Source organism: Panthera leo, chromosome D4 (assembly GCF_018350215.1).
Source record: "Panthera leo isolate Ple1 chromosome D4, P.leo_Ple1_pat1.1, whole genome shotgun sequence".
Classification (NCBI taxonomy): domain Eukaryota; kingdom Metazoa; phylum Chordata; class Mammalia; order Carnivora; family Felidae; genus Panthera; species Panthera leo.
The window spans coordinates 57,446,476-57,463,408 of record NC_056691.1 but is presented as its reverse complement, the minus strand read 5'-3'; the positions used below and the strand labels follow the sequence as shown (position 1 = coordinate 57,463,408).

Here is a 16,933-nt window from a genome sequence, read left to right as displayed (position 1 = left end):
ATCTCACAGTTCGAGTTCGAGCCCCACATCGGGCTCTATGCTGACAGTGCAGAGCCTGCTTGGGATTCTCTTTCCCCTCTCTCTCTGCCCCTCCCCTGCATGCTCTCTCTCTTTCTCTCTTTCTCAAAAGAAATACACTTAAAAAATTTTAAGTGAAGGAAATGGAAAGGAAAGGAAACATAAGGAGATAGGAAGGGAAGAGAAGGGAAAGGAAACCTATAGAGACCCGTGATTAAATCCCTGACTTAATCTCCCTCACAAGTGCTCAGGGCCTCATACTCTAGACAGCGATTCACTTTGCTAAACTTTCACGAGTCCCCATCCTCACAACATTCCTGAATGAAGATGCCCCTTTTCACGGACCAAGACACGCAGGCCTGCGGCAGGGGGCCACAAACTCCAGTCCTCAGATCCGAGGGGCAGGACAGCAATGAGACTCAGTCAGAATCTGTCCCGTGTGTCTCCTGTGCCCACCTCACTGCAACCAGGCCCTCCTGGGAAAGCACAAGAATCCTGGGGTGTCCAAGCCCCACAGCTCCCAAACCCTCAAACTTGTGTGGTTCCAGAGTTTGAACTTTAAATTGGGCAGGGACTGAGAGGTCCCCCGGGGCCCAGAGCAGGAGAGCTGTGTGGCAGGGGACCAAGAGCTGGTCCTGGAGGGCTTGGCCCTGGCCCATCCCAGAACAGTGTGTCTGCTTGTAACGAGCTCAGCACTTGCCGGCTCTGTCTCCCAAGCCTCGGGTCAGAACACCTGGCAGCCTGCTCCAGCTACCTGCAGGTGCTAATGTCACTGGGCAGTAGGTGTGAGGTAAGGACAATCGATCTAGCATGTGGGCTGTTCTCATGAAACCTTTTTTCAGTGTATGAAAACCGGAATATTTGCTTGTGAAAGAGGACGTAATGATACTAGTAATATTGGCTACCACTTACTGATTACTTATCATGCGCCAGGCTCTGTGCTAAGAGCTCTGAATGCCTTGTCTCGTGGATCCTCAAAACTACCCCACAAGGGAACACTATTCTTATCTCCACTTTACAGGTGAGGAAGGTGAGGCTCGGGAAACTGTGAGCAAGTGGCAGGTCTGGGACTTGGGCCCTGGTTGGTCTGACTCCAAAGCCCACACTCACCTGCTCTGCCATCCAGCGAGGAAGTAGTGAAGCTGGAATCCTAGATCCAGTCATGTCAGGGAACTCGTAACGGAAGCTTTGGTCCTCTTATTCCCATCACCTTTCTTTTAAAATAATTTGTGAAGCCTAAAATAAAATATCAAATGGTTCAAACTAGTCGCCAGTCAATGAAATTGATACAATTTTTACCTTGCAAAGTAACCCTGGGTCTGTCAGACCTCAGGGTAGGAAGTTGCTAGACAGAGTGAGGAAATGTTTCAGGGGTTGCAGAGTACTAGAAGTCACCTAATTGAGTGCTTCCATTCACAGAAGGAGAAATTTGACCAAGGTCATACAGCAGAATCAGAACAAAGGCAACAATCACTCCTGTCCCAGGGCTCCCAGTCCTAGCTTATGGCATCACCTTGACTCTCAGGAGGTCTAAATCTAGGGAATGGAATTAGACAATTATTCTCAGACACTCGGTTTGCTATCTCTGTGTGAACCTGATTTTCCAGAACATGACAGAGCGTGAGACATTGGCAGATAGATGCCAGAGTGGTTTTCTGAGTGTACTGTGAGATAATATCGTACCCAGATACTCAGCAATATTTCAGGTTCTCCTCCTCCCAGCATGTGGTAGGATTACACAGGGCCAGTGAAGTGTGGGCAGATGTGACACATGTCACTTCTGGGGCGGAGCATGTAACTGCTGGTGTGAATGCCCTAGTGTGTCCTTCCCCAGCCATCACAACCTGTGATGTCCAGATGGTGGAACCTCCATCAGCCAGGATCTCTGAGGAAGACAACATGGAACAGAACCCCCTAAAGACCTACAAAGGACATGTAGCATGAGAAAGAAGTAAACCTTTGTCATGGTAAGCCACTAAGATTATGTGTTACTGCAGCAAAACCTAGCTCATCTTAACTGATGCACCCGGGGAACAGCAGCCGCTCTCTGGTGTCCCATCTTGTGGCCATGGAGCAGAGTCAAAGCTGTCGGTTACCTGGACACATGGCATTTTCTAGATACAGACCTATTTCTTTGGGGCCATAAGTCTGTCACCCCATGAGCTGGTTCTAATTTCCATGAATGTATTATGATCAGACTCCTAAATTGTGAGGAAACCCACTACTCTCTGACTTAGCTCTTCAGAAAGAGCAGGTGCCGTGACAGGGAGAAGACTGGCACCCCCAAAGTTCTTCTCCCAGCAATCACAACGGTCGCATCCTCTGTTGCTGTGTGTGTGTTGGTGGGGGAGGTGATCTCAAAGTGAGACATCTGGGACGAGGGTTTGGAGCAGTGGAATAGCACCAGATCTCAAATGGCAATCATCAACACTGCCTGGGTGCAGGCACCGAGGGTAACAATGATGAATCGGACATGACCCTTTGATTAAAATAGCTCACAGTCCCTTGAGAGAGGGACAACACACTACAATGCAGAGCAGAACGCAATTAACCTGTGCTTATAGCGGTAAGCATCATGTTGTTGGGATGGTCAGTTCTAGGAAGGCATCAGAGCGGGCTGTGCAGAGGAGGGGTGTGAGAGCAGAGCCTTGAAGGATGAGTGGAAGAGAAAGGCCTCTCCAGGCTGAAGAAAGAGTATGAAGAGGGATGAGATAGGAGTGTGTGGGGTTTGTCCATTAATGGGGAGTGGTCTGGTGAGGCTGGAGCAGGTGTGTGTGTAGGGGAGATGGGGCAAGCGGGCAGGCCACAGCCTGTTTTCAAAAGCCCTCAAATGCCTCTGCCATTCCCACTTGGTCTTTTCGTTAGAGAGGAGGGTGAGGAAGAGAAATGTGGGGACAGGTGGTTTCCCACCTTTCACCTACTTGGGAACCCCCCCCACCATGCGTCCACACACACACACACCCGTGTCAGGTATCAGAATTTGAGGTTAACATAGCTCAATTTGTTAAAACACACCGAGTACAGACCAAGCCCTTATTCTTGCATCTGAAATGTTGTGGGTATAATCCATGAAGTGATAACCTAGAAAAGGTGCTTCCTTTTAACTTCTTTACAGATTTCAAGTTTTACTTTGTCTTTACATCCTAGACTCAAAGAGAATCTCAGAGGTTTCTAAAGCCCAGAGAGAGGAAGGGACGTGCCCAAGGTCACCTAGCGTGAGGGAATGAGTGTAAAGTATTAGGACGGAAGCCACACCAGCCTCTGCTGTATTCTCAGCTCCTAGCACAGGGCCTGGCATATAGTAACTGCTCCACAGTTATCTGTTAAATGAGTGAATGAATGAGCCACCATCATACTCAGGCAATTCTTTATCTTTTTGCCAAACCTCAGCAAGAGAAACCCTGCCCTTAACTGTTCATGTGGATAAGATGTAAGGTCCAGCGCTGACCCAGATTAATCAGCTGCCTCTGTATCTCCAGAAACACCCTTAACAGTCACCCTAATTCAGGCCAGAGAAGGGAACAGTGGCACCGGCTCTGGGGATGCCGGGGGTCATGACAGATGCTGGAACCCTTGTCAGGAGGTGGCGAGCACAGATCCAGCAGGTGCTCTGTGACTGAAGATGCAGCCTTTGATCTGGATCCTCATACAACATGTAGCACTAGGCAGCACACTAGCACCTTTGCGGGTCTGCCTCATCTGAGCTACACAGCACCTCCATTTTTCAGAGGGATTCTGAGTCTCAGATAAGCCATGTGACTTGGTCAATCTCACGCAGCTAATTAGTGCTGAGTGACGCTGGGGTGCAAAGCTAGGTTTTTTGAATCATGCATTGAATATCTGTTGAGTGACTGCTCTTGGCATCACTCACTGTAGGAGGTGTGTGAAGGAAGGAAATGGGGTCCTGCTCTCTAGTAGAGGGGACGGGTGCACAGCACACTGTAGAACAGAGGGACAACCAAAGGTGGAGGGAACACAAGAAGGGAGCATGTAACCCCTCATGGAGCAGGGAGAAGAGAGACAGAGAGAATGAACAGGGATCTGAAGGATGAGCAGGAAGCCCCCACTGGGGAAGGGAGGGAGGACCTGCCTCTAAAAGGGAATGCCTGGATGGCTGTCAATTAAGCATCTGATTCTTGATCTCAGCTCAGGTCTTGATCTCAGGGTTGTGAGTTCATGCCCCGTGTTGGGCCCCACAATGGGCATGAAGCCTACTTAAAAATAAATAAATATAAAAAAATAAAATAAAAGGAAACTTCTTGGGCAAGATGTAGCACTGGGAAAAGACAAGATTCATTCAGCAGAGGATGAGCCTGTCAGCTCCTACAAATGCTAGATGCAATGAGGAAGAGGAATGAGGGGAAAAAATCCAGCCCTGACAGACAAACAGAACTCCAGTGCTGTCACAGGACAATGGCCTCACAGTCAATCCAGGAGTGAGGTGACTATATCTTCTGTATGTTAAATGTCACACTCAGCTCCTGTTTCTGCTTTAAACCAGGGGTTACCTGGGCCATAAGACAGCCTTCCTGCCTAACAAGACTGCTGTACCTTAGGGACATTAGGGCTCCCTCCTGACACTGGCATTTCCCAAGGAGGCAATGAGACCAGCTCAGAAGAGCAACGAAAGCCACCTGAGAGAGAACTGCCACCTCTGCCTACCCCTCCCTTTTAAAACTAGTCACTGAAAGACAATGCCCCTGACAGATTAGAGCTTGGTGTTCCCTCCTCCTGAGACATCATTGTCAATATAATTTATTCTATAAGGCAATATGGAGGCCAAGAAGTGAGTCACTTGGCTTGCATGACCAGGGTTAGATCCTGTGACCAGTGGCTCTACTGGAATTTTATGTTCTTATATGATCTTCTAAAAATCAATGGATGAGGGAAGGAAAAAAAAATCAACGGATGGCCTATCATTCCTTAAAGACAGATGACCACACATCAGGCTTACACATCTTGTGGAGTAGAAATGTTTGACCCTTAATGCCCAAAGGAACACTATATGAGCATCACCCATCACCCACAGGCCTTCCAAAGTTCATCTCACCTAATTCAGGGAAGAAAGGGGGCAACCTTATGATAGGTGTGATATGTTTCTGTCCATTTATTTTTCTTACTGGTGTACCCACAGCACCTAAACAAGACCTAGCACAGAATAAGTATTCAAAACCCATTCAGCAAATGAATGAATCTGAAATACCATGAGCAAAATTCAACCATATGGAGTCATAACCTAAAAAAGATGCTTCCCTGAACAGCCAAGGACTCTTTATATTACAAAGGAGTGTGCCAAACATGAATCCTACCCTTGTCTCCCCTGCACCCACCCTGGGGAGAACAACAAAGAGTCTAGGGGTCTAGAATGTGCCTCATCTCCCTAAGTTACATCACAACTTGAGGCAGAGCTGAGGGCCAGCTTACAGGCCTTTAGTCCAATCCTCTCATCAGATGATGAAACTAAATTGCAGCAGCAGGGCTGACCTGCCCCCAGGGCACACATCCAGGCTGCTTGGCTCCCAGGTCAGCAAGAGATTTTTCTGAGAGCTCTGTGGTCCAGACAGGGAAGGAGGGAGAATGAGATGGCAAACCAGACGGCTGTGACAGAATACATCTTGCTGGGGCTACACGAGCACCCTAACCTAGAGATGGTCCTGTTTGTGCTCTGCCTGGGCATCTACTCCATGAATATGCTGGGGAACTCCCTCCTCATCGGGCTGAACATGCTGGACCCCCGCCTGCACAGCCCCATGTACTTCTTTCTCAGCAACCTCTCCCTCATGGACATCTGTGGCACATCCTCCTTTGTGCCTCTCATGCTGACCAACTTCCTGGGAGCCCAAAGGACCATCTCCTTCCTTGGTTGTGCCCTGCAGATGTACCTGACCCTGGCGCTGGGCTCCACGGAGTGCCTGCTCCTGGCTGTGATGGCGTATGACCGTTATGTGGCTATCTGCCAGCCGCTTAGGTACCCAGAGATCATGAGTAGGTGGACGTGCTTGTGGATGGCAGTGCTGAGCTGGGGGACAGGTTTTGCCATTTCACTGCTGCAGTCCCTTCTCACCTGGAGCCTCCCCTTCTGTGGCCACAATATTATCAATCACTTCTTCTGTGAGATCTTGGCAGTGCTAAAACTGTCCTGTGGGGACATCTCTCTCAATGCACTGCTATTGATCATGGCCACGGCTGTCCTGACGCTGGCCCCACTCCTCCTCATCTGCCTGTCCTACATTCTCATCCTTGCTGCCATCCTTAGGGTGCCCTCTGCCGCAGGCCGGTGCAAAGCCTTCTCCACCTGCTCTGCCCACCTCACAGTTGTGGTGGTTTTCTACGGGACCATCTCCTTCATGTACTTCAAGCCCAAGGCCGAGGACCCCAACCTGGATAAGATTATTGCATTGTTCTATGGGGTCGTGACGCCCTCACTAAACCCCATCATCTACAGCCTGAGGAATGCAGAGGTGAAATCTGCTGTCCTAGCCCTGCTCTGGGGAGACCTGCTCTCCAGGAAATTGTCCCACCTTCCCTGTTGCTCTTCAACTGTGTCACGCAAGACAGCTAGGTCCGTCATGGTAATGACTTCAAATCGAAGTGGCTGAAACCCACAGGGTTTGTTTCTCACTCTTGTGGCAGGTCATCAGCAGTAGACTGGGTGGGCGGGTCTGCTCTGAACCATTGTTTTCATCCCTCGGGGTGTCAGGATGATAACGCAGCTACCACCTGGAACATTGCTAGTCACCATGACAAAGCCTGGCTGGCTCTTCAAGCTTCACTTCCACTTTATCCACCAACACAAGCACATGCCATGGCTAACATCAAGGGGGAGGCGAAACACACTCGCCATGTGTCTGGAAGGAGCGGGAAGACTGAGAAATCTGTGAATAGCCTAACGGTTGCCACGCCATCCTACAGTCAACCCAAGAGCCACTAGAGACGTGCCTTCCTTTTCTCTGACCATCACAACCCCACACATCGAATTAGTCACTAAGTTGAGAAAATCCACCTCCTAAGAGCTCCTAAATGGGTCCCTTCCTTTCAATGACATTGCCTCAAAAAACCTTCACTATCTCTCTCTCAAGTATCACAACAGCTGTGTCACCATATTTTTGTCCTCCAAACTCTCTTCAAAATCCTTCCTCTGCACTAGCTAATGCCCATTCAAAAAAACCCAAACAAAAACACCAAACTGATCATGCTACTCTCCTGCTTAAATCCCCCCAGTGGCTCATTTCCCATGGGATAAAAACCAGACCCCACCTCTCCATCCAACCTCATACTGGCTGCTTGCCTCAGCCCCACTCCACCCACACACACTCTCTGGGCCCAGGCCCAGCCAAACTATTCCCAGTTCCCCAACAACTATCAGTCTGCCCTGCCTCTGTGTCTCCCCCTTGCTCTTCCTTCCTGTGTCCAGACACTTCTTGACCTTTAGCTAACATCTACTGGCCACTCATCACAGACCAAGCGAGGCACAATACTGTGTCCTAAGTGCTTTACTCACTGGGGACCATTTGGAATGACAAAAATCTCAGTGGAGGAATGCAATATGGACACTGGTGACCAGAGAGAACCCTCTCCCAACACCTCGGCATTACGGAATCATTCAGCCCTCACTCAAATCTTCCCCCCTCTTCCTGAAAACCCCTCTGACTCCTCCTAGCTGGGTGGGGTCTGTCCCATCTCTGTGTCCCTCTTCAGTGCCTTCTGTACTCTGCAGACTCTGTTCTGAATCCCAGCTATTTGGGCTCATGCAACCTAATGACCTGAGTCTGTACAACCTAATATGAAGAAAATGTATATCTGATATGGCAACAGACACCTAGCCCACATCTCTTGGCTCACCATTCAGTCAGCCACATCACTCTGCTCAGCGCCCCAAGGAAAAGAGAATGCAGAAAGCAGAGAACAAAGGGACTTTTCCTGGCTTTTGAGCTTCCTAGGCTCTAAAGTCTTAACAGAAGAGTCTTAAGGCATAGACAAAAGATTAGGGAGAAAAACCGAAAAGGGAGACTTCTCCACCTCCAGATTATTAAAAGATTCCCTAAGCTAGGGAGAAGAAAGAGAGAGGAGAGGATGCAGCAAGGGCACTGGCACAGAAGGGTCCAAAAGGAAGAGGCCCTGGGCCCCAATCCCGAGGACAAACCCCTGGACAGGGTTCCAGGATCTGAAGGATGGAGCAACTCATGCCTTGCTGGTCAAGTAAAACTCCAAGTAGTCCCCCAGAGGAGAAATGGCTTCGAGGGCAGCTGAGACCTCACAGGTCTTTGCATGTGGCACAGAAGTCAGGAGAGCCTCAGCACTGAAAACGGTTATGCAGATGGCACAGGAAAGCGCTCGGGGATGGCCTGCCTGCACTGCTGCCTGGGGACCAGGTGGAATGTGGGAACGCTCAGGGGATGGGTGCAGTGTGGACCCCGGTGACCAGAAAACTCTCTCCCAACATCTCTGCATTATATAAGACCCTTAAGACTCAGCTGTGACCCTTGTGGAAAGAGAAGAAATCACAAACTGACGAAGGATGTTTCTCAGGCAAAATGGGGACTCAAAATATAAGTTATGTACCGTGATATTTCTTGCACGTTTGTGACTTGTACCTGCTAATCCAATTTCCTGAGACCTCAGCTTCCTTTCCTGTTGAGTGTGGGCACCACAAGGGAGGTCTGTCTCGCTAATTTAAATCATGTCAGCACATACACACACACACACACACACACACTCACTCACAACTCCCTACTCCCAGTGAATGCAGCCAGCCATGAGAGGATGAGAGGGCAAAAGCCTCAGGCAAAAGCTCCAGCAGCTCATTCTGGCTGGGTTCCCACCACCCCTGCTGATTGCCTCAGACCATCTCTTACCCTCTCCTCCCCACACCCTTGGCCCCAGGAAAGAAGGCAGCACAGAACCAGCAAATACTTCATTGGAGACACACCAGACTCCACCTGCATCAACTCAGAATACCAGCCGCCCCAGCCCCAGCCCCATCTGTCCTGCAATTTCCCTCCCAGCATAAGACAGCATGGCACAGCCCAGATGCTGCCTTGGGAAGGAAGCCTGAGGCCAGAGTTGCTGAGCTGCTGGGAAGATCTGGAGACTCAGTTTCCCCAAGATGGACTCCATTTCCTCGGGAATGATGCCATGTTCTGAGAGGGCTTTGTCTCCCGGGGAAGGAATCCATGTCCTTAGGAGGGCTCCATTCCCTGGGAAGGACTCCGCACCCCTAGGAGTGACTCCTTGGTCCTGAGGGGCTCTGTGGCCCTGCACAGGCTCCAGTCCTTAAGAAGGACTCCATGGATGCAGGAAGACTCCAAGCCTTCAGGAAGTGCGCCAGGCCCCTAGAAGAGCTCCATGTCCTCAAGAAAGACTCCGTGGCCTCTAGAAACACAACCTGTCTCTTATCCCTGGGACGGCTCCACATTCCCAGGAAGGGCTCTCTGCCCCTAGGAAGGGTTCATATTCCCCAAGGGCAGGCCCAAAGACCCCCCCTCAGCTGGCACAGATGCTGCTGACAGTGGCCCCTCCTGGGCCCACAAGGCCCAGCTCCTCCTGCTCATTGATGCACAGCTGGTAACCGCAGCCCCGGGCCCGGGCTCCAGATGGGACCCGGTGGTCAGTCTTGGCACGTGGGGGCAGCAAGAAGCCCACACTGCCAGCGATGAGCATATGCCAAATGCTGTGAATGTAGAAGTAGTTGTCTCGGGTCTCCACAAAAGCATAGAGTAGGACAGCACTGCCTGCAATAAGGCTGCCCGGGCACAGGTAGAAAAGCCAGCGGCGCCACGTGGGTGGGTAGCAATGCCGGCGGCGGACGCTGCGTACTGTCTGGGGGAAGCAGAGAAGTGGGACTCAGGAATACGAGGCCTTGGAACCCGAGCCAGAACTGGTCATTCTCAGGCTTCCCTGGAGCCCTGGTCGCGACCTGAAGGCACCTGCCAAGACTGGAGTGGGCACCACGAGCAGCGCCATGATGATGACCGGGTCCAAGCCCATCTTACATTGAGGACCAGACACTCAGGGCCCTGCACCCAGGTCCTTCTGGGACTCCCCCCTCCCCTAGCCCTCCCAACCTTACCCAGGCTGTGGCCAAGATCCCCAGGGCGAAGAGACTGGGTCCGAGCAGGTTCCAGAGTCCATGCCGATCAAGCTGTAGAGCCATAGACAGCAGCATAGCCCCCAGCAAATACAGCACCTGGAGAAAGAGGACTCCGGGGGCTGGGCCGGGTGGGAGAGGGGCACTTGGCAATGCCCCCAGGGAGAGGTTGGGAGTGAATTTCAAGTAGACTTTGCCTACGGTTGTCCCCCAGGGCCCACTCGGGACTGACCTGCTTGACCACAGGCTGTAAACGAGCCATGGCAATGACAGTGACCCACACCGACATTAAGGAGCCCAGGAAATCACAGAACTGCAGCACATCGTAGTCCATGATGCAGAAAACCACAATGCCTGGCTGGTCACAGGCATGGTAAAACTGGAGGAAGAAATGACAGGCATTGAGAGAACCTGGGGCAGTAGTCCAGGTCCGTGAAACTGGAGAAAGAGACCATGAGGGTAGTATACTGCTGTCAGAAAAGCAGAGGTCAGAGATCACAGACTGAGCAGAACTGGGAAATGCCTGACTGACTCCCTGCTTCTGAGAAGAATGTGGTAGGGAGGCCTGGTCTGCTTCACAAGCTGTATGTATCTGGCAGCCTCACCCTCCTAATCTTTCTGCTTCCGGAATGTACTGTGGTGAGCACCAGGCAGGCAGGGGATCCAGGTCTGTCAAACTGAGGCCAATCCTTCCCTACTTCTCATGCTCGCCATGGGTCCCACCTATAATCCCCACCCCTGGCCCAAGCTGTGGGGCTGGACTCTGATCTTGTGGCCAACCCAGACCCTAAGCCACCCCTGCATATCCCAGTCTCCCCTGATAGCTCAGCCTCATCTTCAGATGCATTCATCTTCAGGCTTACATTACCTGGCCCTCTTCATCCCCTCCCACCCGATGTCATGGGCGGAGAGATGAAACAGTAAGGAAAAAGGCAGTCCCTAGGCCATGGATAAGAGCATGTCACTTTACACCACGGAAAAGAATGTAGGGAAGGGACAGTGTCCACCTATCCTCCACCGTGGGAAAGATGGTAAAGAGGAGAGTATTCAGGAGCTTCAAAGGGGGTGCAGAGGACACAGGTGGAACTGGATCAGACTATACTGGGCACCCCCATTAAGGAACCAAGGTCTGCAGTCAGCCGTCCTTGGTCTGTGGTCCCAACTCCTCTGCCTCTCTGGACAATGCCTCTGGCATCCTGTGTTCCCTTATTTGTAAAAAGGGCTACCCAGGAATAACCTGAGTTCTCTTTGCCTTAGAACATTTACTGTCACCTCTCTCTGAACTTCCATGTAGAATTTATGTGATTTATTTATTGGTATCAAACACTAATCACATGTATGGTTTTAGGACTATCTTTGGTGCAAAAATGACGGGAACATATATCCCTCTGTGTCATGTGCTATGAGCCCACCCAAAGACAAAACAGGACCTATGAGGACAAACAGCTCCAGACTGAAAACGAACATCATGGTGGCATGCTCACTCCCCCATCACCTGATACTGTCCCTGCTCTGGGTCAGGAAGACTAGATCCTTATGGTGATGAAAGAAGAAAATTTAAATGCTATAATGGGAGAAAAAAGGTTTTTGACCTATATAAACGATGAAAATCTACTCATTGGAGCTGACCTTGAGACATACTAGCAGATTTTAGGGGATCAAAAAAATTTCTTAAGATTCTGTGAAACAGTATGCTTGATCTCTGTCCCCTGCATGTCACCCCAGGTCCTCAGGGAGCCATGGCTACCAAGGGCATCTCTTGATCAGAGAAACAAGCTGGTGTCATTGCCAGGGTTGGAATGAAATACATCAGGCTGAACTGAAGCTGGGGCAGGAAAGCTGTGTTGTACCACCCAAAGGTGGCCTTTGAAGCAGCTTCATCACTGACTGAAGGGACCCTTTAGGTACAACTTGCAGCCCAGATCAACTTCTTCATCATTCTATTGAAAGGCAACCCTACATCACAAGGACTCTTCGAGTCCCAAGAGAGGTGGCCTTACAGACCTCAGTGAGAGAGGTAGCCCAGCCTTCCACAGGCATAACCTTGCCTGTGGGTGGAGGGCAGGGATATCCAGTCCACAGGTGAGATAAGAGGTAGCTGAGTAATATCACAAGTCATTCCGTTCTGGCAGCAATGGGTCTCTGTCGCTTCTGGGAAGAATGGAAGTGGGAGAACCTGGTCTCCTGCTTGACTGCATTAGAGTTGAGAATGAGAAGGTGGAAGTGAGGTCAGGAAGAAAAGTTCAGGAAAAAACATTCTATCCTGACCTCAAATGACAAACCATGACACCCCAGCCTTAATCAAACAGTATCCCCTGTAGAAAAAAGCAGATGGAAAACAGAAGCAGGTCTGTTGTGAAAACTAGAAGAATCCCATCCAGGTGCAGAGCTGCCGACAATAGAGCGGGAAAACAGACTCGAAAGTTCAGTCTCTAGAAACAAAGGATGAGAAAGAAATTGCTAAGTTTCTTTTTAGCTTGTTGAAGATTTCATCCAGTTATTCAAATTGTAAAATTTGCACCTGTGACAAAGGAAGAAATGTGAATAATGTAAGCATAGGGAGGAGCTAGGAGTTTAGAAAAAGAAAAAAAATGAAAAAGAAAACTTAGGTGTATTAATTGGCATTGGGAAACCTTGGGTTTGATTCCTCCAAATTTTAAAGTCCTAAGCTTATGTATCTGTCTTCTGTCTTTCCCTTCACTTTGGAGGTAAAAATGCTGTCCCTTCAGAAAGAGATTGCTTTGGAATGATCACGTTTTGAGTATCCCAGGCTTTTAAGTTTGGGAACATGGCTCCCTCTTACATATTATTAAACTGAGAAAGTGAGTTCTTACTGGGAAACTCTGAGAGACTTTTCATGGGAGTCCGCATCTGCATTAATATTAGTGTTTGAACACACCTAAAAGATTTATTTTATCAATTTTTTCTTTCTCTTGTATGTCCTAATTAATTGAGAGTTAATTCTGGTTCCTAATCAAATCAATATTTTGGTCTTTTGCTATTTTAGCTATTGGATATTGATTATTCTCTACCTCTAAGACCAGATATAAGTTCTACAACTACTAAATTACCCAATACTGTTTTCTGATTTGGATTTCATTTTAAAACATTAATTCTACATTTCAGCCCTCACCGAGCACTTGCTCCTATCTGCCTGACTTTCAAGTATTTAGGAGGAAATGCCCAAACTGGGCATTTCTGGAATGCCCTTTCTGGAAGAGGGACTTGTAATAAATCCTTCAATCTGAGATAAGAGAAGATACACATCAGCAGAAGAAAAGTAAAGCCGAATCACCTAATAGTGAAGACACATCTAAAGGAATAATTAATTGAAGGCTGAGTTTCTCCTAGGAATTTCTCTGCACTGAAAAAAAAGAGTAGGGGATAATGGAGGGCTTGTCTCTGGAGTAGAGAGGTTTGGAGAGCAATCATTTCACTAGTATTCTATGGCTGATGATTCTCCAAGCATACTAAAAGGTCAGAGAGATTGTTTAAGGTTGTAGGAAACCCATGTGGGTAGAGTTAAATTAAAATTGCAGCGTGAGGAGAACACCAATCCTGATCTGGCTACAGTTACTGCTGAATGTCTAAAAACACCATCAGTAAAGCCCATCACTGACTCCTTCATGGGGCACAATTTGCTAGGGAAACCAGCCAACAACCTGTGTCAGCTTACTTCATTGAAACTCCTCAACCTGGAGAAGACAGCATCTTGTCATTATATATTCTGGGATATACATATTTGCTTCCACCTGCTCTATTATTCGTGTAACAGAATCCATTATCCCTTGCCGTGGTACCCCATTTATTACCATCTTTAACCAGGAGACACAATTTGTAGTCAACAAAGGAAAGCAAATCACTCACCACCACAGACTTCACTGGTGTAAACATATTGCCCATCTCCTGGAAGCAACCGGCTGAACAAAACACCAGAATGGCCTCCTGAAGGCTTAGTTATGGTGTCACCTGGGAGACTCTACTCTAAAAGTCTGGAGTACTCTCCTGTATGTTTGGTGCCCAGTATGTGCTCAGTAAGCTCTAGTCATCTTATACTTTATGCCATATATGTTCATGAAAGCACATCCCTACTGTAATAAACTTTCCTCCATACAGAAATAAAGACACAAACAAACTTGTAGTATCGTTGATCCGCTGAAAATTATGGGCTATTTTTTACATTGGTATTCCTTATGTTAGCAGCAATAAAAAGAAGTGATAGAAATAACACAGGAAGATAAGGGAATATTTAAGAAAAAAAATTTAGACTACAAATTGGCTTTTGTTAATATAATTCTAATTTAATTTGATACTTCCTCGGCTTTGGACAGTTCTTTACTTATGAGGTAATTTTTGAAAATTAATGTAAATTTTTTTTCTATGGAATTTTACATTTTTATAACCTAACTGTAGAGTTCATCTAATGCTTCAAAATGGAGTATCCAGGCACTATAGAATGTAAAACTGAAAATGCAGATATATTCAATCCGTGCAAAGATTGGAAAATTTGCACTCAGGATATAATGGAAGTTACTGCTACTCTTTTATGTTCTGCTTCCATTTCCTCTTGGAAAAAATCATGGGATTTTGCCAAGGGCCACTAAGAATTACTTGTGAGGTATGAGGAACAGAAGAGATATGAGAAGGCAGGCTTGTAGCCAGGATGTCAGCAGTCAACAAGGAAAGCCCCAGACATCAGCTCTGTCTGGGTCTTTGGGGAGCGGATTGTAAGGATCCGACTAGCACTGTGAAGGGCTCACGGCTTTGGACGGCATGCGTTAGAGTTGCACAACTGCAATTATTGATAGATTTCCCTTGATGACTTCTTGTATTTGGTTATATTTTCTGACCTTTTCATTGGTTCCTACCTTTTAAGAACTTGAGAACTATTTTAATTTTTTTAATGTTTATTTATTTATTTTGAGAGAGAGAGAGAGAGAGAGAGAGAGAATGTGTGTTTGTGTGTATGTGTGTGAAATGGGAGAGGGGCAGAGAGAGAGGGAGAGAGAGAATCCCAAGCAGGCTCCATCAGTGTGGAGCCCAATGCAGAGCTCAATCTCATAACCATGAGATCATGTCTTGTGCCAAAATCAAGAGTCGGACACTTAACCAACTGAGCCACCCAGGTGCCCCTTGAGAAAAAAGAATTTGAGAACTATTAAACTGAGGTCATAAGGTTCTCTACATACTTCAGATTTCTGAAAACTGAAGTCAGGTTAGAAATGTATCAATTGCCTCGCTGCCTTGGTACTTGGAGAACAATATAGCTTAGCGATTACATGTGAGGGATCTATGGTTCTACCACTCATGTTACACCTCAGACAAAGTAGGTAAACTGCCCTTATCTGCAAAAATGGATGATAAGGGCACCTATTTGGGTTCCTGGGTGGTTCAGTCAGTTAAGCATCAGACTCTTGATTTCAGCTCAGGTCATCATTTCACAGTTCGTGGGATTGAGCCTGAGTCAGGCTCTACACTGATAGCCTGAAGCCTGCTTGGGATTCTCTCTCCCCCTCTCTCTGTCTCTCCCCTGCTTGTGCACATGTGCACTCTCTCTCTCTCTCAAAATAAATAAACTTTTTAAAAAAAGTACTTATCTATTACTCTAGTGCTATTGTGAGAACTCGGTTAGCAGTGCCTGACACACTAAATGTTATTTTATTATTACCGTTATCTGAACTGGTCTTGCTACATACAAAATCAAGTGCTGGATTTGTGACCTGTTTTTCTTTTAATGTATTTTACATATTATGTAATGTATTTTGCATTTTAAATATTTTACATATTTACACTTTGAACTCCTAAAGAACAAACCTACTGTCTACTCCCATGCCCTGGATAGGACTCGATGCGCTACTCCCAGGTGTAGACTGTCCTCAATTTGAAGATAGGGAAGACTGTCATCTACTGCCCTGGGACTGTTACCTGCAATATGATCAATGGGTCCTTAAATGCAGACTGTGGAGGAACGAAGTAAGTCTAGACTAAGTAAAGAATGGGAAAGGAAGAGAGATGGGAACTTGCCCAGGAAAACTGGATGACTAGAAGCTCTACATGTTGGCCCGTGTGGTAAAAGAACAGGGGTTAGAGCAAGACTTCAGGCAACACCTCAGAGGCCAGGATCTTTTCCTTGATCTTTTGCTTATTATCCTGTGTGTTTCTCTTTTGTAAGTAGGCTCCACACCTGACATGGGGCTTGAACTCACAACCTTGAGATCAAGAGTCACCTGGTCTACTGACTGAGCCAGCCAGGCATTCTGCTTATTATCCCATTTAAGAAAGTGGAAGCTCTGTATGTGATGTCAGTCACTGTAGGCTCCCCTGGTGTTCCAACTGGGGAAAAGGCCTTTTCTGTCAAGGACAATTTGCCACTGTATCCAGAATATGAGGAGTCATCTGGTATACTAAACATTCTAGAGCCAATGCCCAGATGTTCGTGCAAAGTGCAGAGAATGGACACAGTCTCCCCACATGCTCCAGGCTCCTAACACACTCAGGTACTCTTACTAACTGTGGATTCCATTAGATCTGCATGCATCCAGGAGTGGGCTGGTGGAACAGTTGTTGCTAGAGGATTCGGTAGCAACAGTATAAAGGGAATCTGGCAGTAAAGAGAAACACTCTCTACTATAAAAATAGAATGAGGCACTGTCAGAGCAGGTCTAAAAGGGGTGGGGGGCAGCCAAGCAAAATTGGAGTGTGCCCTTCTCACCCAGCTGAAGAGGCCAAGGTCTCTCTACAGGGCATGGTTATAGCCTCCTCTTCCTCATTTGTGCATGAACATCCTAGAGGACCCTACAGCATGCCCCTCAATTCACCCCCTACTTT

At 47.8% G+C, this 16,933-nt stretch overlaps 2 protein-coding genes across 12 annotated transcripts in view; one reads left to right on the top strand and one right to left on the bottom strand.

Annotated features, from left to right (window-relative positions):
• Positions 1 to 16,933, bottom strand: part of TMEM8B (transmembrane protein 8B) — a 69,265-nt gene that overhangs the window by 33,083 nt on the left and 19,249 nt on the right. For 6 of the 11 annotated variants that reach the window (XM_042912573.1, XM_042912568.1, XM_042912569.1 and 3 more), the window contains 3 exons: positions 10,338 to 10,484; positions 10,088 to 10,204; positions 8,927 to 9,833 (listed from right to left, as the gene is read on the bottom strand). In XM_042912573.1, the coding sequence (XP_042768507.1) occupies positions 9,456 to 9,833; positions 10,088 to 10,204; positions 10,338 to 10,484 (642 nt within the window). In that variant the 3' untranslated portion in view covers positions 8,927 to 9,455. Of the gene's footprint in view, positions 1 to 1,128; positions 1,255 to 8,926; positions 9,838 to 10,087; positions 10,205 to 10,337; positions 10,485 to 16,933 lie in introns of those variants that run through there. The other 5 variants (XR_006195799.1, XR_006195800.1, XR_006195801.1 and 2 more) reach the window with 3 other exon arrangements.
• Positions 5,521 to 6,617, top strand: LOC122204839 (olfactory receptor 13C7-like). Its single transcript, XM_042912578.1, has one exon. The coding sequence runs from the start codon at positions 5,601 to 5,603 to the stop codon at positions 6,615 to 6,617; it is 1,017 nt and encodes a 338-aa protein (XP_042768512.1). The 5' UTR covers positions 5,521 to 5,600.